General features: G+C 44.8%; 2 protein-coding genes and 2 pseudogenes across 6 annotated transcripts; 1 reads left to right on the top strand and 3 right to left on the bottom strand.

The window, feature by feature from the left end:
* On the top strand, nt 4,993-8,710 carry LOC8062542 (GDSL esterase/lipase At5g03610). Its single transcript, XM_002461942.2, has 4 exons — nt 4,993-5,290; nt 5,396-5,725; nt 7,685-7,956; nt 8,038-8,710. The coding sequence occupies exons 1-4, from the start codon at nt 5,257-5,259 to the stop codon at nt 8,548-8,550; spliced, it is 1,149 nt and encodes a 382-aa protein (XP_002461987.1). The 5' UTR covers nt 4,993-5,256; the 3' UTR covers nt 8,551-8,710.
* On the bottom strand, nt 8,811-15,453 carry LOC8062541 (annotated as a pseudogene).
* Nucleotides 15,570-16,647, bottom strand: LOC110432643 (annotated as a pseudogene).
* LOC8062538 (protein HIRA) lies at nt 16,165-22,714 on the bottom strand. 5 transcript variants are annotated; one of them, XM_021452700.1, is made up of 11 exons: nt 22,169-22,714; nt 21,000-21,275; nt 20,584-20,835; nt 20,103-20,500; nt 19,042-20,017; nt 18,464-18,674; nt 18,104-18,338; nt 17,889-18,011; nt 17,623-17,743; nt 17,229-17,465; nt 16,165-16,302 (listed from the first exon to the last, which is right to left on the bottom strand). In XM_021452700.1, exons 1-10 carry the CDS (start codon nt 22,274-22,276, stop codon nt 17,268-17,270), a joined length of 2,898 nt encoding a protein of 965 aa, XP_021308375.1. In that variant the 5' UTR covers nt 22,277-22,714; the 3' UTR covers nt 16,165-16,302; nt 17,229-17,267. The 5 variants fall into 5 exon arrangements, with proteins under 5 accessions (XP_021308375.1, XP_002459833.1, XP_021308373.1 ...); XM_002459788.2 differs by having other exon boundaries at nt 16,170-16,305; XM_021452698.1 differs by lacking the exon at nt 16,165-16,302 and having other exon boundaries at nt 16,976-17,465; nt 22,169-22,365; nt 22,449-22,714.

Genomic DNA, 24,695 nt, shown 5'->3' with positions numbered 1-24,695 from the left:
GGTGGTGACTTCTCATTGTTTGGGAAACAGAAGACCATATACACAATTGCAATTGATTGAGGCTATGGAGTCTCTTTCAACTCACACTTCTTCTCAAACCCACCACTAAGGCAGTGAGGTTGAGGTTTTCTCCAAGTCACAAAGGTACCTAATTAGAAGCTCCTAGGCAACCTCTAGCTGGCTAAGAGTCCAAGATCCAAGAGTAACAAACACAGTGGACGGCTAGGGCTTCACCAAGCACTCGTCGGGTGGATCTTATCTTCTCTACCTTTTCCTCTCTCTAGGAGCCTATCACTTCAAAGGGTCACATAGCTTTTAGACAAAAGTGATTAGGAGCATCAATGGAGGAGAGAAGAGAGTTGTTGGTCAGATGGGAGTGACTAAAGTAGAAAAATGACCATTAGGAGCATCTTCTCTAGCCCATTGAGGTTCCAAGCTATCCTTTTGAGTTGGCGGGTCTCCATTAATGTTTCATATGCCTATGATAAATAATATGCTGTCAATATCTAGCAAAATCATTAGTCCTTTAATTATATGGTCAACAAAATCAAAATCCACCTAGGACTTGATTGTACTTTGTCCTGGAGTACCGCCAACTTTTTGTTGTGGAAGACCTTTGGATGTGGTTCTTCTTTCTCCTTGTATTAACCCTCTAGTGATATTGGAGATGCCAAAGGCATGTTTGGTTCTAGTTCTAAGAACGCAGGACTAAGAGTTCAATTTTTTAAGCTTGGCTCTAAGGTCAAACTCACACGAGGATATGTTCCTACTTTCTTCTGCGTGGTCGAGGCGAAGGGTCACTCTAAGATCCATGTGGGGCTTCGTTTTGGCGTCTAGGGTGAGTTCCTCTAAGCTCTTAGTTTTTGCGAAAAGCTTGTGGTAAAGGTTGTGAAATGCTATACTATGATACGAGTGCGTACAAAAAGTGGAGGGTACAATGGTACAAAAAGCGACTTTTACTCAAATGACTTTCTAAATGGTAATTCAAAGAGTAAATTTTAGAAAGATTTTTTGCAGATGTTCTTATATGCTGATCTAACCACTCTCAACAACCAATATATGACTAACCCTCACCCTAAGCTCACATAAATATAGCAAAAGGGCATGCATGCCTCAATAGCACATTAGGTCTGAGTTCGACTCTCCGTGGGAACAGATATTTTAGGATTTAACAACGTTGTGCTTTCAGTAGTAGGCGACGTTCTTGTCGACTTTGTGGTGACTTCGTCAAGCTCGAGGATTTTTGTTGGTCTAGTCTTCAAAGATGCTAATAGGGGTAGGGTTTGTGTACGTTCATTCACATGAGCGAGCGTGATGTCAATGTTTGGCACCTATCATTTGTCGTTGGGATGCACTCTGTGTCAGCTCAGCCAAGAATCTGGGTCTTCTTTAGTTCATGAATTTTTTGGTTTTAGTTACAGTAGTACTTTCGTTTGTATTTGGCAATTATTGTCCAACTATAGACTAACTAGGGTTAAAAGATTCGTCTTGACCATCCCCATCCTTAGCATCATCGCTTGGCTTGCTGGAAGCATCACACCACAGAACAATGCAAGGTGCAAACACAAGGCATTGCAGTGTAGAAAGCCAAAAGGAGATGCAAAGGTGGATCATACAACAACACAAGTTACCACCGCATCCGAACATAATGAGCGATGGCAAAAGAAACATCGTCACAGATTCTGAACGGTGCAGTAGCTTTAGTTCGCTTTACGACTGTAGATGACCGGAATCAGGAGGTGCTTATGCTTAGCATTACACCAAGATTCCCCAACCCTTATGTTTGTTTATATACTGCTACAATAGCCACTAGCAGTAAGCAATTACAATTAGCCAGCGCCGACATTCCGCTGCTAGAAAAATCAGAAATTCGTGTGGCCAAGGAGATAGGATGCAGCAGCAGAGTTTGGAAGCTTGTTTTCCTTGGCCTTTGCAGCGCAGGAGTATATTTCTCTGCCAATTTGGCACGCCTGCACGCTGCAGTGGTACGGTAGCCCCAGAGGATTCTACTCCAGATTACTAGCCAATCAGACAGAACAAACTAACCACCACGTTGCTTAATTGTAGTAGTAATAGTAGTTGTAGTACTGCTAGTACTCTTGTTAAGGGCTAGTCACATGCATGAATGGGTCTAACAAAAAGTTACAGCCTTATGAACAACAAATAAAGCCAATTCAGGCACGTATAGTATCCTTAACTTCTTAAGCACGTATGAATGCGCTACAAAGACGAACTTGCAGTCTGGATACATATGGTTGCTAGTAGTATTATAGTTGGTCATGCAGCCCGTGACCCGTTGGCCCGGCCCGCGGCCCGACATTTTGGCCATACCTCCGGCACGAGGCACGGTCTGTAGTATAAAGTACTGGTGTTTCTTTGCCGTGTTTCTTTCTTGGCAAGTGCTGAATCTGACTGGGGCATTATTGTCTCCCATAGTCCCATGTCGTGAAGCTGTTACAAATTGCAGAGTGAATGACGCACACATCAAGTAGCATGCCCTCAGAACGTAATTAAGAGCAATGGCACAAGAATGATCGGTGCTCTGACGACTCTTGTATTCTTTTTTGTCTGCGTGTTCTGACTGTAGATGCAACGATCTCGCTTTTCTTTCTAACAGCAGTTTATGCATTCCGTGATTCAGTACTAGTATCGCCTGTTTATTTTTATTATGTTTTTAAAAAAAATTCAGGGAACAGGTTCTGCTTGAGCATGGCCTATATTGTTCGTTTGCTGTTGAAGCTAGCAGTAGCGGCTGCTTGCAGCTTTATTAGCTGCATGCCTGTACGACTATGACTGTGTTGAGCGAGTGTATATGCTTGACTTGCATTCCTCAAAGCCAAGATTCTGCCACTAGATATCCATCCGATATTGTTTACTATGATTCTACTAATCCTACGACTACGAGTTAACCAAACAGATACTACTGTTACTGTATGTACTTCATCTGAAGGTGGATGATGCGCCGTCTCTGTGTGTCAGCTCAGTTCATGCATGGACGACGGTCGACGGGGCAGCGCGCCAGCGCAGCCAGCGACGCAAAAGTTGAAATGCTAGCTGCTGATGCAGTGGCGCAGTGGCACTGCAGGGCACGCGAGCTCGATTGACGAAATGGTGCGTTGCTATTGTTAATGCAGCAGTGGCCACAGCCGGCCAGGGTTGGTGCCTGGTGGCAGTTGGCCATCGAGTCGTGGGCAATCGAGACGGCCGGGGATTAATTGCATAACATGCATGGCGGCCACCGGCAGGCAGGCTGCAAGGAAGGAAAGGAAAATGGCGCCAAATCGGTTGACCAATGGACTACACTAGTGTACTGTGCTGAACTTCTCTAATCAAGTGTTCCCTTCGTTCCAAATTATAAAATATTTTTGATTTTTTTAATATATTGTTTTTACCATATAAGCTTGTTTGGGTCTAAGCTAAAAAATAGCTCATCTTGTAAAAATTAATTAAACATGAGCTAATTATTAGCTAAGAAGGCTAATGGAACTCTAACCACAAATTAGCTCATTTAGGCGTTCTAATTGGCATCCAAAAACATGGGCTAATCCTTAGCTGTGGGATCCAAACATCCCCCATATATCTAAGTGCATACTAAAAGATATGTATCTAGAAAGGTTAAAAAGTTTTATAATTTGGAATAGAGTGAGTATCTTTAATTTTTGGCTCTAACTTCTCTGATTAGAAAATGTTTCATAAACCAGTTTGTAATAGTTGTTCAAAAGAGCAAAATGCTCATAATACTCTTTTCTTCTCTCCCTCTCTCTCCCTTCTATTTTTTATTTTGTCTCCCTTAGTTCTTTTTTCCCACCCTTCTAGTGCCTTCCACACCCCCTCCTATCCCAATCTCGGTGATCGATGCCCTTTAATGAGCTCGATATGTCATTTGAGGATGGTGTCGACTTTATCCCGAGGACATCTTTGCCCTCATCTCCTCGCACCTCTACCCCTATGACATCCTCACGCTCTTCGCCGTCTCCATTGTATACGCGCTCTACCGACAAGGCTTGGCTCGCAAAGTGACGCCGCCATAGGCTCCTCCCTCGCCGTCTGCTGCTTCCTCCACTCCATCACCTAGGATTCCTCTCTATTGTTGCCGCTCGCCCATCAAGCAAGTGTTTGCTAGGACGGAGCCGGTGGCGGAGCAGACCCCATTTGGCTATGTAGATATTGGAGCAGCTTCAAGAGCCGATCAAGATTCTCCATCAAACGAACCCAACCTTTTTCCTAAAGAATGTAATTTTAAGTTTAGATTTAGTCAAATTTATTTAAGATTGATTAGTTTTATATTAAAATATAATTATTGTTACTCCAAACAGGTATATAGTATTTCATAATTAACACTACTGGAATTCCCTTCTTTGCCGACTACCAAAAGCAGTTGGCAAAGGCCCTAAAACAGGTGGCAAAGGCTTTGCCGACTGCTTTACACGTGGCAGTCGGCAAAGAACGGCAAAGAACACGTGGCAAAGAATTTGTCGGCAAAGAAACCTTTGCCACTTGCCAAGAGGAAAGCAGTCGGAAAAGCCTTTGCCACCTGCCAGTATGGCAGTCGGCAAAGGGAACGTACGCCGTTGTGAGATGACGGAGCGCATCCCGTTTGCCGACTGCCACGCGGCAGTCGGCAAAGTCGGCAAAGGCTTTTCTTATTTTCTTTATAACAGAATTTCTTTGCCGACTGTCTTTATTGGCAGGTGGCAAAGGCTTTTTTAATTTTTTTTAAAAAAATTTTCAAAACAAAAATTCTTTGCCGACTGCCTTTGTTGGCAGGTGGCAAAGGATTCTTTGTCAATGTCTTTATTAGCAAAGGAATCTATAATGTTTATTTAATATCATAAATGCTAGTACTATATTTATATATAGATTTGGTCAGACTTAAAAACAACTTGACTCCTCGAGTATATGCTATAATTAAGCTATACCATATATATGGTCTATATTTTGAGAGTACGTATGATCGGCACGCAGTCTCAGTGTTAACCGAGGGAAGGAGTTGGCAAAAGGAGTTTGTGTGGTGAGGTGTGTGCATGTGCTGCCACACGCGCAGCGCAGCCCTGCCGGCTGTCACCCAGATCAGAAGATAGCTAGTCAGGGACAGAGGGAGGCGATCAAGACGCAGGCTCCTCACGATATATATATATATACTCTTACATGGGAGCATCATCGCCCATCCCCGCGGAGAGGCACTGAGGCAGTGGAGGCCATCCCTTTAGGTACGTAGCGGCCGGAGCGCGCGAGAGCAAAGACGATCCGCCGCCGATGGGTCTCCCACCGACGCTGCTTATCCTTCTATGTAAGGCTGCTTATCCTAGCTAGCTACATCTCTCTCTTACTGTTACTTCCCATCTGATTCATTCGATTATTGCACTTTCACACCCCCAATCCTGTTCCTGTGAAGGTCTGCTGGTGCTTACGGTGCTGCTGATGACGCCGGCTGCAGAGGCAGCGCGCAAGCACAGTCACAGGGCCGCCGGCGATCATAGTACTGATGATACTAGCATCGGCAGCGGCGTCGGCGGCGGCAGCAACGGGTCGTTTGCTTCGCCATCGCCAACAACGGCCCAGCAGCAGCAGCTGTGGGTGTTTGGTGACTCGTACGCGGACACCGGGAACCTCGGCGACCTCGGGCGGGAGCTGACGCACGCGTGGTACGACCCCTACGGCGCCACCTTCCCAGGACGCCCCACCGGCCGCTTCTCCGACGGCCGCGTCCTCACCGACTTCATAGGTACTGTACGTCTGTACGTCCCAATTCATTCCTTCCCGTTCCCATCTGAACCTGATCCAACTGCCTGCCTGCTGCAACGATTCAGTTTCAGTTCAGTTGGTAATAACCGATCGAATTATATATGCACATCATGGGATATGGGTTGGCCTGCGCCCAATGCAATGCCCCATTAATGGTGTAGATAGAGGACGATCGGGAGCGTGACACCTCGCATTATTCATGGGCGTGATTAGCTTAATTCCCCCTGGCTGCTGCCGCTGCTGGCCTCACAAAATCACATCACATAGTACACTGGTGAGTGATGACGATACAGCGGGGAAGCCGACAATGCAGTTGGTTCTGGTTGCAGAGAATTTGGCACGCACAGTACGTCTCCATTGCATGGTCTAGTGCCTGCAAACTTCCAAGGCCTTGTTTACTTCTAAATTTTTTTTATAAAATAAGAATTGTAGCACTTTCGTTTGTATTTGACAAATATTGTCCAATTATATACTAACTAAGAGCTCAAAAGATTCGTCTCGTCAATTCCGACCAAACTGTGTAATTAGTTTTTATTTTCTTCTATAATTAATACTCCATGCATACATTTAAAGATTCGATGTGACGGAAATTTGAAAAATTTTGCAAAATTTTTCAGGAACTAAACAAGGCCCAAATAAAGTTGCAGATAGCCTCACAAAATTGACTAAAATCTGCCGTAGGACATCCACACCGTCTGTCCGCCATCCTGCGCGCCTGCAGTACCACACACACACAGCAGTACCACCAGAAGTCCAGAACACATGCACCGACGTGTCTGTGTCATGACGATTCATTTTGACCAAATTCAGGCCGTCTGTGAGGAGAGAAATACATATAGCATCATCCATCTGGATGGGTTCTCTTTTGGTTTTTGTGCATGCTCTGGTGCGTGCCTAAACGATGCATGGGTGGTCGTGGTAGAGACGTGGAGTGCACATGCGCCGCGCGCCATGCCCTGCAACGTGCTAGCTAGTGTGGTAGTGGTACGTACTGATCGACTTGCCTCCAGTACCGTATCTCAGATTCTCAGAATATATCTGTATGCCCCCCGTCGATCGATCGATCAGAGTTTTCTTTTTTCTTTTTTGCGTGCGAATGATCCATCAGCTACATATTTCAATTTTACTTGGCTGGCAGATGACATGTTTACGGTATTAACTCAATTGTAGATATCAGAATCAGAGAGGTGGCAGCACCACATATTTCTGAATTATTACAGCCGTATAATATGTATTATATGTGGTCTAGAGGACGGCTAGCTATGTACTGGACCGCTATATATATGTCTTGTGTTGCGTAGTCAAGATGCGTCCAAAACATATTTCTCAACCCGACAGGCTTTTCTGCTCGGCATAAAGTGATCATCAAATATTTTGCATATCTAGCTTACTAGCAAGGTGGTGGTGCGTCACCATCAAGAGCAATATACTGCTACTGTCCTAGTCCTAAACAAAAAGAGGGAAACAGATAACATGCAGTGGCAGCATGGCATTCCTTCCTACAAGAGCAAACTACATGCATTGGTATTTATTTTCCGCGTATATATGCATATATACATATATGCTTATTATTATTGCACGGTGCGCAAATTAAAGTAAAGCTGCTAGTGAATTCGATCTTCTTGCACGATCTCCGCTGATGATCACAGTCACACTGCTATAATATGTAGTATAAATGGCTAATTTGAATCTACATCTGCGGCTAATGGCATGCTACACGGTGTCATTACTCACTAGTTAAACACCCAGCACATGCACGCGTGCATCTCAAATCCTCTAGTGTCCTAGTAAAAGTTGTACTATTTATGATTTTATACTATATACTAGAGTGGTAAAGGTTTTTTTTTTATTTTTTCCCCTGCTACTAGTCAAGTGCTAGCTACTAACTTTGTGTCCGTTTGCTGCTTGGAAATTGGAATTGGAACCATGCGGCATGCAGCTTCGGCCATGAGAATGCCAACGCCGGTGGCGTACAAGCTGCGCCGGGGCGCTGCCCGCAGGCTGTTGGCGCGCGGCATGAACTTCGCCGTTGGCGGCGCGGGCGTCCTTGACACCGGCAACTTCCAGCGCAATATCAGCGCGCAGATCGACCTGTTCCAGGCGCAGCAGCAGCACCCTGTGGCGGCAGCAGCCCACGGCAACGGGGTGGCGCTCGTCGTCGTCTCCGGCAACGATTACTCCTACGCCGCCGACAAGGACAACAGCACAAGCGTACGTGAGCTACTACATACTATACAAACAACAATTACCATCTGATATCTGAAGTTGGCACTTGCACTGGCACGTACGCAGGCCGCGATCGCGTACATCCCGACGGTGGTGCGCGAGCTCGGGGAGCAGCTCCGGCGGCTGCGCGACGACGTCGGGATGCGCAGGGTGGTGGTCACCAACCTGCACCCGCTGGGGTGCACGCCGCTCTTCACCCAGGCGCTCAACTACAGCGGCTGCGACCCGCTGGCCAACGCGGGAGCCGCGCAGCACAACGCGGCGCTCCAGTCCGTGCTCGCCGCGCTCGACCCGGCCAACCGCACCTTCCTCCTCCTCGACCTCAACGCGCCCTTCGCGGCTTTCGCCGACGCGCCAGCGGCGGCAAGCAGGTTCGCTGAGCCGAGGCGCCCGTGCTGCGAGACCGCCGCCGGCGGATACTGCGGCCAGCAGGACGACGACGGGAGGAGGCAGTACGCGCTGTGCGACGACCCCAGCAAACACTTCTACTGGGACAACGTCCACCCCACGCAGGCCGCCTGGGCCGCAGTCGCCGAGACATTCAGGCCCAAGATCCGCGAGTTCCTACTCTCCAGTTGATCGTTTGATCGATCACTTCCAACCTTTTTGAGATTCTGTTTACACATATAAAAGCTGCTCTATCTAAAGGATCACTCAAATTAAAGCTAACCAGATGTTTATGCTCTGCCCGCCCGATTATGCTTACTGAAATGATCATGTTGCTGTTCCTCTAAAAAAATGTCAGTGTCAGTTTTTCTTGGAACAATGTAAACCTGATCGAGTTATGACGACGAAAGTTTTCGCCAAAATACACGCGGTCAATGGGCCAGCACTGCATATTTAACCAACAATCCTTGGGAAAACAAAAAGGGCATGAGTTTATCCGGCATTCTACATTTTTTTAACTGTTACACAATAATCACCAGGCGATCTCAGCCTTTTTTCTACTGTTACTTGCAGCTAACGGGTTCAAAATCAGTGTTTGCCTGGGGTCGCCTCCCTCGCTAAACAATCTACCAGTTACAAGCACAACTAATTGATTGGTTCATATGAGAACTTATCAAAACTGCTATCCTATCGTACTTACCGAGAGGTCAGTAAGTCACCAGCAACTGGGGCCGCTACGAGGTGACCTGTCGTCATTGACTTCTGGCGCTGGTTGCTCTTAGCAGCTTCATACTCTGATAGGAGGTCCATAAACTCGTTGAGCAGCCGCTAGACTTTAGGGTATGATGCCATCGATGGAAGTATGTCTTCCCTGAGAAGTTTGTGCTTCTTCATCCCCTGTAAAGTTGCCATCAATTATTTTACAAACTGGAGAACATGAGAACTGGAGTGTCATCTATTTACGGTTCATGAACCCCCATGGTTATCTAGAAAGAGGATGGGTCTAGTATGCACATGGTGAGGGAAAGAGAGACTTAAGAGAACATCAGGATCCACGATGGATTTTTGGGTTCCGTAGATGATGCAGATCCAAGCATGCCCATCGGAGATTCGTCTGCTTCTCTGCATATAAACAAGAAAAATAAAATAAAATAAAATAAAATAAAATAAAATAAAATAAATGTGCAAGTAATTTATCACCAACTAATTTCCATCTGACAAAGATATTGGCATATTTTGTCGGTCAGTTCAACAGGCACAGCTGAGTCCCCACATAACTAACCTTGCCAGAAACCGGATGTATAGGATAGAAGTCATTGGCGACTTCAAAGCCAGAGAAGCTGCCAACTGGGACTCTAAATGGGCACGTGTATGCAAACCATCATCTGTAACCCTGAAACAGAAACTCCCACATCAGTATGTTTTGAGCAAACTCTGATATCCTATACAGACCTGCTCCATATAGGCTTTCTAGCCATGAACTCCAGACAAGCCAGAGAAGCTTTCTAGCCATGAACTCCCAAATCAGTACATTAGAATCCCAGACATAATTTCAAGTGTTCATAAATACTAAAGCAATCAAAGCGCCATGCAGACCTGCTCCATATAGGCTTTCTAGCCATGAACTTGCCTAGATCAATCTGCAACTTGCCTACAGTGGCAGTCAGGATTTCAAAAGTTGGGTATTCCCATTTACTAAGAAAAAAATTTCCATTCTACGACTGTATATAACGACACCGATAACTAAAGGTATAAATTGCTCAAATCTAAGGTACCTATAGAATAAATGGAAATTACAACATAGGAATATTAATGAGAAACGGTTTAGTGTAGAAGACGGTTCCTCTCTGATGCTTTGAGAAGAAATATTAGGATAATACCTAGCAAGCTTAACCTATTGTCTTTATCAATTTTTATTTGTTATGCGTACTCTAGGATCTACATACAAGAAGGATGTACACACTAGTATTAATTGAAAAGTTGTAATAGTCATACTACAAATAATCCTAAATTAAGGCAATAGGATTTACGATTCTACGAAAGATCCTCACCACGTCATGTCTTCATCCATGCTAACAGCTAGTAACTAGGAATTATGTGCTACCGCCTGCTATAGTTGGCAGCTCATTGTTGTTCTCGGCCGATGGCCCTTGGCTTCACGCAGTTGTGCATGGTGTCACGGCCAGCCCTAGGGCCTGCCCAGCTGGCCAACACCCCAATGCAATATAGGGGCACTTGGCACCGGTGGGTAAGCGCCAGCCGCCCTAGCATAGCGCAGTCACGAGCCGTGCAACCATCACAGGGAATCCAAGTGGGATTGGGCAAGAACCGGATCACTTTCCTACTTTCTTGGGCCATCAGGTAGGGGCTTTCAGATGGGCCATGAGAGTGGATGCGTGCACATCGGATGGGAGTGGGTGTTTTGATTTGAGAAATGGAGAATAAAGCCCAATACAACATATACATGTTGCCCAAACATCACAAGCAAGGGTAGAGAAATCCTAGAGGTCAGCTTGACCAATGGGTCACTTGGATTGAATCTAAAAGTTGCGAAGCATTGTTTTACAAAAGGATGGTTGTTGCTTATATAGAGCAGGACCTCTACCAATTACTCAGCATATTCTTACATAAAGCAAGATGCTCTAGGCTTCTTGGTTACCAAGGCTTCTCATGATCAACTTGAGGGATGATCGCCGGCAGCCCGCGTGCCATACCACCCTTAGAGAGCTGGTAAAGAGCGTCGAAGTGGAGGTGGTTGTACCACTCGTGCCAGCGCTAGGCTTCATCTTCCTTGCGAGCGGCGAGGCAGAGCAGCTTGGCCGTGTTGATGTGGAGGACGTAGAGGCGGTTGGCACCGCGGTGAACCTTGAGGAGCCGCTTGCACTAGTCCTAAATCCTCGAAACGCCATCTTCAATCTCCACCTTGGAGCCTCCTTCGTTGAGCTAGCCGAGACTCATGATCATGTTTCGGAGTGCCGGGATGAAGTACACGCCATAAAGTACCCAGTGCTCACCGTTCTTCACCTCGAAGATGATGGAGCCGATGCCTGACATCTCCACCTGACTCATCACCGAACTTCACCGTACCTTTGGTCGTCGTGTCCAGGTCGATGAAGAGCTCCCGACGTCTAGTCATGTGATGGGTGGCACCGCTGTCTAGGTACTAGCCGCCGATCTTGTCGCAGCTGTCGGAGTCGGTGTTGAGGAAGATGCACGCCCGCAGCTCTTCGACGTTGAGCTCGAAGTTCTTGGCGTAGGAGGAAGCTTGAACCTTGCCACGGCTCTCCTCCGGATCTAGGTCCAAGAACCTGTGCACGAGGTACAGGGCATGGTCCTCCTCTGCTTACGCCATGCGCGCAGCGCCGCCACACTCCTGGTCACGACGAGGATGGGGGGCAATCGTGTGCCCAGTGTACAGCACGATTGCAATTGAGGCAGTTGTCGCCGCGGTTAGCTCGATGATTGCCGCCGCCGACCCCTGGCTTGTCTCCTCCACCGCCTCAATCCACTGCGCCACCATGATTGCCGCCTTTAGACTTGTTCTTCTTGCCGCCACGGGGACGTCGACGACGATCTCCTTGATCCTTGAAAGCCACCTCCTTGTCGAAGGCTCGCCATTGCTCGGCGGTGTAGAGGAGCTTGCCAGCGACCGGCACCCCCTCCGGCGCGCTCATATCCTGGACCGCTTTGAGCCGCTCGATGACGTCCTCGATCGGGAGCTGCCTAAAGTCGAGCAGAGTCTCAATGGAGAACACCATATGCTCGTCCTTCTTCAGCATGCATCGGAGAAACTTCTCCACGGTGCACTCCTCGTCGAGGTCGGTGTCGCCGTTACGCGCCATCTGCTCCATGAGGTTGGTGAGGCGCAGCGCAAACTCCTCGACTTGCTCCCCTGGCCGAAAGGTGAGAGCTTCCCACTCGCCTCGAAGCTGCTACAGAGTGGCGTGTTGAACGCGCTCGTCGCCGACGCGCCTGGTCGTGATCGCCTCCCAGACAAGCTTGGTGGTCCCCTTGTTGGCGATGGCAGCGCCCAACTCTGGTGGAACAGCGGCGCGGAGAGCCTCCAAGGCGCGCCGATCGTCCTCGTACAGCGTGTCGCCGTAGCGGACCGCCTCCCAGAGCCCTCACGCCTGAAGCTTGACCTTCATTAGTAGGCTCCACTCGTGGTAATTGGAGCAGGTGAGCTACAACCATGCGCCGCCGGCATTGCGGTAGACCTGCACCACCGGGGAGCGCTCACGCGTCCGCGACGGCGCTCTGGGGACGACGACGCGTGACTGCGACGCTCTGAGCTGGTCGATTGTCCAGCGGATCCGCCCGGCTCCTCATTCTACTCCGCGCGTAGAGCAACGACCGTGATCACCGCGGCCTGAGCCACGGCTGCCGCTGCAGCAGCTGCCTGTGCTGCCTCCGCGGCCGCTGCTACGGCAAGACAAGCCTCAGGGCTGCCAGGATCGACGGCCTTGCTGTCCCTCCTTGGCGAGCTATCGCTCTTTCTCCTGATGGATGCGGCGGCCAAACGCGCTCTCTCGACAGAGTTGGAAGACATGTTGAAGGCGGCAGATGGGTAGGGGCATTGCTAACCCTAGGCTCTAGATACCAATTGTTGCCCAAACATAACAAGTAGAGAAATCCCAGAGGTCAGCTTGACCAATGGGTCGCTTGGATTGAATCTGAAAGTTGCAAAGCATTGTTTTACAAAAGAATGATTGTTGTTTATATAGAGCAGGGCCTCTACCAACTACTCAGCATATTCTTGCATAAAGCAAGATGCTCTAGGCTACTTCGTTGCCAAGGCTTCTCATGATCAACTTGAGGGCCAAGGAACCCCTAATTCAAAAAGTAAAAAATGCTGAAAAGTAAGATACATGTGCTAGTTTAATACTGACAATGCATATATGTATAATTGATGTATAAGTATTTTTTTTGGCATAAAAGTTGGGTAGTCCTAGATATACCCAGGCATCAACGTGGCTCCGCCCATGCTTGCCTAGCTCTCCACCTTGGGGGAACTAAATGAGCTAGAAAAATTTGATGCTGCAAAACAATCATCACCAATCTTAACCAGCACTTCATGCTCATGTCAAAAAGAAAAGCATGGCGACTGGCAAAGACAACTAAGGGAAAACCACATCTTGAAAATTTAGCAGATATAACCTATCCTGCACGGCAAAGGGCCTCTAGTCGATTTGGTTAGAGGAACTCGGCGGCGGCACTTCTTAGTGGGTTTGACTCCCCGTGGGAGAGAATTTTAGGCTAAGGATAAAAAAAATCAGCTCGTCTGTCCCTTGCCAAAGCACAGGTCTAAGTCCCGGTCATGGTCGTTCTCACATGGGCTACGGTGCCGCTGTGTAAGGGTGGGGCAGGGGTTCGGGGGTTTTCACGGCCTGTGTGAGAAGGTCTTCTTGATACAATGCCCTGAGGATGTCTTACCCCCGCAGATCGAGTTTTTTTTAACCTATACTGCACCTATCAACATGGCAAAGATAACTAAGCACCAACTATTTAAGAAAACACTAAGATGCAGCAAATTCAGAATAGCCATCTCAGGCTGTACATGAGAACTGAAGAGTGGATGTACAAATAGTTACCAGCATAATTTGCTGACGACTCATCTGGAGATGCAACCAAAGAAACCAATGAGGCCTGCAAAATGCAGGTCCTGTTACAGAGATCCCATATGTACATTAGACCTCTTCTTGTGACGAGAAGCAATTTCCAGCAGTTGTCACAGTCTATAAAAACAGCTGTGGATTCTATCATCATTGCTGGCATTGCTCGACTTCCACATTTTGTGTAAACCTAGTTAATTAAGAGCATTCGATTGTGAGAACACAGAAGTCTATTCCAATAACAAATGACTGGGGTTACATAGTACTCCCTCGTTTTCAAAATGGAAGGAGCAGTTTGACCTGACATGGTCTCTTTGACCATCAATATCTCATATATATTATAATGTTTATGACCATGAAATTTGAAATCATACTTAATCTGCATGGTATAATCGACAATTCTTGGAGTAATTGTTACTCAACACTTAAAAGTTCAAATCTTCAGTTGTGTGCGCGCCTTAAAAAAAGGGAGGGGCAGCAGCATCCTCTTTTTTTTTAGAAAAAGCAATATCAATCTAAAAGAAATTCAGATAAGAAAATATAACTCACCTGCAGGTAACCATCTTCACAGCCAACAGCCCAGAAATTTGCACTGCCTGCCAAGACAGTAACCTTTGCAGATATACGATCCAACCAAAGAGTTTCTGTTCCTCTTGTACACCTTATCTCAGTTTCTTTTGTTGAAAAGGCACCACCAACACCAATCTTCACCTGCAGCTCGTTCTACAAGCTTTGCTTAAAGGCAGACTGGCAAGGAATCCTCATTATCTTTCTTATTTAACACATGTATAGAAAGCATGGAGCAGGTCAAAGAGCCTGAAACAGCAGATCCAGTGCGTTCTACACTCAACATTCCATCACTGCCAGCACTGGTTGAAGCTTTTTGAATAACAAGACTCTCTGTAATGTTTGCCCTTGCTGTGACCTTAACTCCAGAGTTGTTACAGTTACTGTTACTACCATAAGATGGTCTTATCCCATTCATTCGCTGATCTAGGGATGAAAAATCCACAGCCTAGTTCTGAGAACGGCTGGGTATGTTATCTTGGCTGGAAGGAAATCCAACAGCCTCTGGGATTATTCTTTTCCGGCCATCAGGACACCGGTATTCCCCCTGCTTCACTGGACTAGGTAACCGAATAAATTTATTCATATCATCAGAAGCAGGACCTGATCTTTTCTTCTGAGCTTCAGGTAAAGCTTCGAGACCTTTTTGACTTTGCACAACCGGCGCTGGGTTAGGCACATCAGCAGAAACCTTTGGGGGTACTTGAAATTGCTGGACAATGGGAGTCACCCTCCCCCCCCCCCCTGCTTTGCTGATGATTCTTCTAGCAGTAACTGTGCAAGGGTTTCCGCCAGATTTGACTGTTGTCCTCTGACATCACCATATCTACTCCTCTTCAATCCATCCAGTTCAGAATCACTTGAACTTGTATCCAACCTCCTTTGCTTCAAAGTGAAAGTTGGCGACAGATCCATCCTAGGAGCATGCAAAAAGTGAATAACGATCAGGGCTTGTCAGGTGAAAAGCACATCACCACCGTGAGCTTGGGTATATGGGTAATATTAACTATAGAGAGGAACAAAAGAGATGCCTTACCAAGATAAATCAACCACACTTTGAGAGAGAAAAAAATGCTTAGCAACAAACAATGGCCTCGCACTCACTGTCGTCCAGACAGTAATTGTTCTGTCCTGACTACCAATAGCAATAACATAACATTATACGGTTTCTGTTCTTTTGATGATGTCTTTGATGTTCCATTGGCCCAACAAGCTGGTGCAGCTTTAGTGTCTTGAACATTTGAGAAATTCTTACGGAACAATGAGTTATTAAACTTAACCACCATGATAGGTGCGCTATGCCCTAGAAAGTCAAATGTAGCAGACCACTCGTCTCTTTCAAGCACAGGGGCTGAATGCCTAGGTTTCTGGAAGCCGTGAGTCGTAGTAATGAAGTGGCCACAAGGTGACCATGCAAGTTGCCTAAAAAATATTGAACCAAGCTGCAGGAAGGAAAGCAAAACAGGGTTGCATTTAGGGCATGTTGATCATAGTAAATTATAAAATTCAGGAAACATAACATACAGATTTTTCCCAATGGCCTTCTGTCTTGTGAGCAAGACTCCAGTCGATTGTACGCCATATTATAACAGTCTTATCATCTGATTGGCTTGCAATGAAAGAGCCAATAGGATCCCAGGTAACACCTTTGACCAAGCGAATGCCCTCTCAAGACGGCAGTGCACATACCATTGGCCATGTTCCATATGTGAACAATATTATCCAAGCTGCCACTAGCCAATGTTGGGGACCAATTAAGATCCACCTACTTTAGGCATAGGAAAAGAAAATGGTGTTCAATAGTTAGGCAGTAACAATAACAGAAGGTAATTAAATAAGAGCTAAAGAAAGAGTAACAGCACAAATTCTGCAAATGCTTATGTAAGAAAAACAAGGGAAGATGTACAGCATGGGTGCAATTATGGAAGATAATTACCACGTCTGCATTATGCACTCTTAAGGTCATAACAACCTTCCAATTCTCTACATCTGGAGGTTCCCCACTACCAAACTCAGATGTTCCAGAACAAGATTTTCAGTCATGGATTAGGATAACCTGATCATCTGGTCCAAAAGCCAGATAGCGGCCATGGGCTAACGTCCACCCCATGCATGCCGCCTGGGCCACGATCGCCGAGACTTTCAGGCCCAAGATCCGCGAGTTCCTCTCCAACTGATCACTTCATCGATTAATTCAAACCTTTTTCAGTTTCTGTTGACACATATAAAAGCTGCTCTATCTAAAGGATCACCCAACTTAAAGCTAACCAGATGTTTATGGTCTGCCCGCCCGATCATGATTACTGAAATGCTCATGTTCTGTTCCTCTAAGAAATGTTAGTGTCCGTTTTTCTTGGAACAATGTAAAGCTGATACGAGTTATGACGACGTTAGTTTTCGCCAAAATACACACGACCAATGGGCCAGCACTGCATACGGAACAATCATCAAAGACCAATATTGCTTTCGAAACAAAAAAGGGAATGAGTTTAACCAGCCTTTACTGTTACACAATAATCACCAGGCGACCTCAGCCTCCTTTTTCTACTGTTACACAGCGTTACAGCTAACGGGTTCAAAATCAGTGTTTGCGAGGTCACCTCCCTCGCTAAACAATCTACCAGTTACAAGCACAACTAATTGATTGGTTCATATAACGACTTATCAAGATTGCTATCCTATCATACTTACTGAGAGATCAGCAAGTCGCCAGCAACCAGACTGGGGGCGCTACGAGGTGACCATGTCGTCATTGACTTCAGGCGCTGGTTGTGGTGCTGGTGTGACATCTATTGGGTCAACTTTGCTCTTAGCAGCTTCATACTCTGATAGGAGGTCCATAAACTCATTGAGAAGCCGCTGGACTTTCCGGTTCGATGCCATCGATGGAAGTATGTCTTCCCTGAGGAGTTTGTGCTTCTTCATTCCCTGTACAATTGCCATTGGTTACTTTTACAAACTGAAGATCATGTACACTAAGAATATGAGAACTGGAGCATCATCTATTTACAGTTCACGAACCCTCATGGTTATCTAGAAAGTGGATGAGTCTATTATGCACATGGCAAGACAAAGAAATACTTACGAGAACATCAGGATCCCAGGCTGGATTTTTGGGATCCATAGATGACGCATATCCAAGCATGCCCATGGGAGGACCTAGGAAGCTCTCACAAAGCTCACGTAGACGAGATTCGTCTGCTTCTCTGCATGTAAAGAAGAAAAATAAATAAAGAAAAAGAAAAGAAACATGTCAGTAAATTGTCACCAACTAATTTCCATCAGACAAGGATATACATTGACATTTTCTCAGACAGTTCAACAGACACAGCTGAACCCCACATAACTAACCTTGCCAGAAACCGTATGTAGGATAGGAGGCACTGGCGGTACTCCTGTGGTGACTTCAAAGCCAAAGAAGCTGCCAACTGGGTCTCTAAATGGGCACGTGTCTGCAAACCATCATCTGTAACCCTGAAACAAAAACTGTTTTGAGAAAACTCTGATATGCAGTGCATTAGCATGCCACAGGCATAATACTAAGGCAATCGAAGCTGCATGCAGACCTGCTCCATATAGGCTTTCTAGCCATGAACTTGCTTATATCAACCTGCAACTTGCCTAGCTCTCCACCTTGGGGGGAACTAAATGAGCTAGCAAAATTTGATGCTGGAAAACAATCATCAGCAATCCTTAACCAGCACTTCATGCTCATGTCAAAAAGAAACGCATGGCGGCTGGCAAGGACAACTAAGGGAAAACCACATCTTGAGAATTTAGCAGATATAACCTTTACTGCACCTGTCAACATGGCAAACATAACTACTAAGCACCAAGTATTTCAGAAAACACTAAGATGCAGCAAATTCAGAATAGCCATCTCAGGCTGTACATGAGAACTGAAGAGTGGATGTACAAATAGTTACCAGCATGATTTGCTGACGACTCATCTGGGGATGCAACCAAAGAAGCCAATGAATCCTGCAAAATGCAGGTCCTGTTATAGAGGTCCCATATGTACATTAGACCTCTTCTTGTGACAAGAAGCAATTTCCAGCAGTCGTCACAGTCTATAAAAATGGCTGCAGATCCCATCATCATTGCTGGCATTGCTCGTCTTCCACATTTTGTGTAAACCTAGTAAATGAAGTGCAGTCGATTGTGAGAACACAAAAGCCTATTGCAATAATAATTGACTGGGGTTACATAGTACTCCCTCATTTTCAAAATGGAAGGAGCAGTTTGACCTGGTGTGGTCTCCAATGCCACACTTTGACCGTCAATATCTCATATATATTATAATGTTTATAACCATGAAATTTGAAATCATACTTAATTTGCATGGTATAATCTAATCTACAAGTTCTTGGAGTTGTTACTCAACAATTAAAAGTTCAAATCTTCAGTTGTGTATGCGACTTAAAAAGGAGGGGCGGTAGCATCCATTTTTTAAAAAAAAATAATATCAATCTAAAAGAAATTCAGATAAGAAAACATTACTCACCTGGAGGTAACCATCTTCACAGCCAACAGCCCAGAAATTTGCATTGCCTGCCAAGACAGTAACCTTTGCCGATATACGATCCAACCAAAGAGTTTCTGCTCCTCTTGTACACCTTATCTCAGTTTCTTTTGTTGAATAGGCACCACCGACACCAGTCATATCACCTGCAGCGTGTTCTACAGGCTTTGCTTCAAGGCAGACTGGCAAGGAATCCTCATTGCCTTTCTTATCTAACACATGTATAGAAAGTGCGGAGCAGGTCAAAGAGCCCGGAACAACAGATCCAGTGCGTTCTACACTCAAAATTCTATCACTAGTTAAAGCCTTTTGAATAACAAGACTCTCTGTAATGTTCGCCCTTGCTGTGACACCAGAGCGATCCTTAACTCCAGAGTTGTTACAGTTACTGTTACTACCATAAGATGGTCGTATCCCATTCATTCGCTGATCTAGGGATGAAAAATCCACAACCTGGTTGTGAGAACGGCTGGGTATGTTATCCTGGTTGGAAGGAAATCCAACAGCCTCTGGGATTATTCTTTTCCGGCCATCAGGACGCCGGTATTCCTTCTGCTTCACTGGACTTGATAACTGAGTAACTTTACTCATATCATCAGCAGCAGGACCTGATGTTTTCTTCTCAGCTTCAGGTAAAGCTTCTGGAGCTTTCTGACTTTGCACAACAGGAGCTGGGTTAGGCACATCTGCAGAAACTTTTGGAGGCGCTTGAAATTGCTGGACAATGGAAGTCCCCTTTTTGCTAGCCGATTGCTTTGCTGATGCTTCTTCTAGCAGTAACTGTGCAGGGCTTTCAGCCAGATTTGATTGCCGTCCTCTGACATCACCATATCTACTCCTCTTCAATTCATCCAGTTCAGAATCACTTAACTTGTATCCAAGCTCCTTTGCTTCAAAGTGAAAGTTGGCGACAGATCCATCCAAGGAGCATGCAAAAAGTGAATAACCATCAGGGCTCCTGTCAAGTGAAAAGCAGATTATCACCATGAGCTTGGGTATATGGGTAATATTAACTACATAAAGGAACAAACGTGATGCCTTACCAAGACAAATCAACCACACTTTGAGAAAAAAAATGTTTAGCAACAAACAATGGCCGCGCACTCGCTGTTGTCCAAACAGTAATTGTTCTGTCCTGACTTCCAATAGCAATAACATTATATGGTTGCTGTTCTTTTGAAGATGTCTTTGATGTTCCATTGGCCCAACCAGCTGGTGCAACTTTTGTGTCTTGACCATTTGAGAAATTCTTGCGGAACATTGAATTATTAAACTTAACCACCACAATAGGAGCGTTATGCCCTAGAAAGTCAAATGTAGCAGACCATTCGCCTCTTTCAAGCACAGGGGCTGAATGCCTAGGTTTCTGGAAGCCGTGAGTCGTAGTAATGTAGTGTCCGCATGGTGACCATGCAAGTCGCCTAAAAAATGTAGAACCAAGCTGCAGGAAGAAGGAAAGTAAGAAAGTTTTGCATTGAGGGCATGTTGATCACAATAAATTATAAAATTCAGGAAACAACATACAGATTTTTCCCAATGGCCTTCAGCCTTGTGAGCAAGACTCCAGTCACTTGTACGCCATATTATAACGGTCTTATCATCTGATTGGCTTGCAATGAAAGAGCCAATAGGATCCCAGGTAACACCTTTGACCAAGCTGGAATGCCCTCTCAAGACAGCAGTGCACATACCATTGGTCATGTTCCATATGTGAATAGTATTATCCAAGCTGCCACTAGCCAATGTTGAATCATCAGGAGACCAATTAAGATCTACCTACTTTAGGCATAGGAAAAGAAATGGGTGTTCAGTAGTTAGACAGTAACAATAACAAAGGTAATAATAAGAGCTAATGAAAGAGTAACAGAACTCTACACATGCTTATTTAAGAAAAACTAGGGCCAATATACAGCATGGGTGCAATTTTAGAAGATAATTACCACATCTGCAGTATGCCCTCTTAAGGTCATAATAACCTTCCAATTTTCTACATCCGGAGGTTCCCCACTACCAAACTCAGATCTCCCAGAACCAGCTTTTCGCTCATGAATTAGGATAACCTGATCATCTGATCCAGAAGCCAGATAGCGGCCATGCCTTGCCCATCTCACACAGTTTACTGATCCAAAATGGTCACACATTGTAGCTAGCAACCCTTGGCTGGAATCATTGTCAGTATTATTCTTATCCACAGATTTCATGCTCCATATTCGAACCTATTGCAACAACGCAGAAAATAAAAGGAACTTAAAGAGATCACTTATGAATGATAAAAGGATAATATGAAACAGTGGTTACACTTACACCTCAGTGTCACATAACAAGTTACAAACAAATATGTGTTAACATGACAAGAAATCACAACCAACTAAATCTTAAAATTTTCAATTATCACCCAACAACGAAATTACCAATATTCTCAGTAAAGAATCACATCAATGCCAGACCTTGAGTTTGACGAACACTCAGTCAGCTATTAAATTATAATGCAGCATGATAGATAATATGGACTAAAAACAACACAGTGAACCCTATGACATTAAAATTTGGCATGATGAATAGTGACCTCACAATAAGTCCCAGTTGAAAATCCAGTCACTAACTAAATCGCTAATTCTAAAATTACATCAGGTATACTCACTAATTGCAAGGTTATGTACGAGCAGAGAATTGTTAGCCAAAGATGTGTTCTAATGAAACAAAATACGCCTTATATTTTTTGGATGGATGAACTATGGAGTACCCCACCCACCCACCCAATTAGGTAGCCAATAACCTAAAATAATACCTTAACCAAACAAGAAGGAGCCAAGAATGCAAACGAATGCTCAGAAGTTACTAGCAGTGGTGGACTCAAAAGAGTTCTAGAGCCTAGCCAAATCTAACTATGATGAATGTTTGCTATAAAAAATCTCCAAATAATTTCAGCTGGGGATATCACTGAAGCACAATTAGCACGCAAATGTTAAGCTATTATAGCACTGAGAAAGGCGACAAGGTAAAACAGGAAAAAAAATCGATGGAAAAGATAAAAGGGAAAGGGAAAAATACAGTGCTGAGCTCGGATTAAACTAGAAGCAAGTAAAGGAAAAACAACAACACTGGATACCTTTTGGTCGCCGCCGCCAGTGGCGAAGCGGAGGCCGCCGGGCTGGATGTCGATGGAGAACATCTGTAGGCCCTCGTGGCGAATCCAGCTTGGCTTCTCCGCAATCATCTCCTCAAGCCTTAGATTTCTCCACGTAGCTATTAGATTAAACTGCCCGTCGATCGCACTCCCAAACCCACGAGGCCATGCCCAAAACCCTAGAATTTGGTAGTGAAAACCCTATCTGGGGGAGCGCGACTGAAGGGAATCGAGGGGGCAAATCGAACGGGACGAGATGTACTGAAGCTTGGAGGAGTAGGGATCCGGAGGTTACTCGGCGGCGGCGGCGGGCGGATTCGATCGGCTCGGCGGCGGCGGCGGCGGCGGCGGCGGCGGCGGCGCGAAGAACACGACGATGGGACGAACGTGTTCGTCCTGTTCGCGTGACAGAGACGAGAAAAAAAACAAAAACCAACGAAAAACAAAAATTAATTCGAACGAAAATTGTACTGGATCGGTAAGTGTGAACTTGTGAAGGAAAGGCAGAGATGTGTGAGAATTAAATTTGCTCTTGTCTCTTTTTCTCTCTTGTAAATCATATATACCGTACAATGAAGTTGCATGCTTTAAGATTGGCACTTTAGAGATGGAAACATTAGATGGCAGTAACTACATTGCAATGTACTACTAGTAGAGCACGTGTACTGTCGTGTCAAAAAAAACACGTGTACTGTTTGCTTGACCTCTACTGTCTTTACAAAAGTTCAAGTTGATTTATATACTTAAAACATCATACCATACCAAAGCTTGAATTCACAAGCTGTGCAACTGGCACTGTTCACAGGAAATAAATTGTAAGGGAGCTGACCGAGAAATTCAGTGCTAGCAAAAGCAATAATGCAATATACTTGCTCAAAAGATTATCGGGCATGATGCATCATATTATTCTCCATGACGTATCTTTTTTTTTCTTTTTGCCGTTTCTATAGTAACATTAAGACCTGTACCTACGTGTTGATAAAATAAAGTATAGTTACAAAAAGAAGAATAAAACAAAACAAAATCTGTAGGTAGCCAATAGCCGCTGCTGATTTCTTAAGCCGGTGGCAGGCAAAACAGAAAGGAACCAAACAGAAACGGGGAGTGGAAAGCGGTGAAGGCTGTATTGGGCCCTGTGTCATGCTGGGCCTCTTTCAGTTTCGACGTCTTCTGCGTGCTACCCCTCTGGAGCGGTCTAATCACCAAAGGTTTGGCAATTGATACGCAATCCAACTCAAAAATACCAGAGCATTATTTAGAAGATCTTTAAAGTCTTTTTCAAACACAAACCGAGCAGCAGAGCTACCGATTTTATTAATAAATAAATATTATTATATATATATAAGGTAACCCACAAACATTCTCATAAGAAAAAAAAGCAATAACAATTAACCACACCACGCCATAAACACTTTTAAAACCACAGCTCACACCTCTCAATAATAAGGCCTTGTTTAGATCCAAATTTTTTTTGGATTTTGACACTGTAGCACTTTCGTTTTTATTTGACAAACGTTATCCAATCATGGAGCAACTAGGCTTAAAAGTTTTGTCTCGTGATTTACAAGTAAATTGTGTAATTAGTTATCTTTTTTATCTATATTTAATGTTCTATGCATGTGCCGCAAGATTCGATGTGATGGAGAATCTTGTAAAGTTTTGGGTTTTTGGGTGTATCTAAACAAGGCCTGAAGACCCAAACAACACATCTAAGAGCATCTCCAAGAGTTTTGCATTTGAGGTTTGCATTTGAATAATTTGCCAAAAAGCTCTAAAAGAGGTATCCAACGGTTTTGCATTTGGAGTTTGCAATTTGGGCAACTTGGCAAATGAGGGAGCAAACTTGGCAAAAATGTCAAGTTGTGGATGGCTTTGCAAACCCAATCGCGCGAGCAAAGTCACGCGCACGCCTGGAGACCTTCTATTTTTATCATTTGCCAAGTCCAAATGCTAATTCCCTTGAAGATGACCTATTTTTATCTTTTACATTTTGTTATGGGAGTTTGTAAATAACAACAAATGTCAAGTCAATTTGACAAAGCCTTTGGAGATACTCTTTGGCACGCACACCACAGACAAAAAAAAAACCAAGAACTCCACCTCTGGTTCTCTTTATCGACCGCCAGCCGCTAAACAATTACACATGAATGGTTTCAATCCCCCATGAGTCTTTACACCTTCAATGGCCTCGCAAATCCGTGTCAAATGTTGAGTTTCTCAATGCTAATTCATACGCCGACAAGCATTGTTAGGGCCATGGCCGTCGCTACCATGCCACAAGATGTCTGCACAAAAAGTGGCATCTCTAACTTCACTGCTATGCAATATATGTCATCGAATCTCTGCTAAATAATCTTTTAGGTTTTTTATAAAAAATAGGTTTTAGATGCATTTTCTTGTGCTAATAATATCTTTATTTTTAAACAAAGATTGCCTAGTCCTAAATTCATTCTCGTCTCTTTTTTTTTTTTGAAAATGTCTCCTTTTTGTAATTTTATGACTTAGTTTA

Source organism: Sorghum bicolor, chromosome 2, assembly GCF_000003195.3.
Source record: "Sorghum bicolor cultivar BTx623 chromosome 2, Sorghum_bicolor_NCBIv3, whole genome shotgun sequence".
NCBI lineage: Eukaryota > Viridiplantae > Streptophyta > Magnoliopsida > Poales > Poaceae > Sorghum > Sorghum bicolor.
Note: the sequence above shows the minus strand (reverse complement) of the source record. Positions and strands in the feature narration are given on the sequence as shown.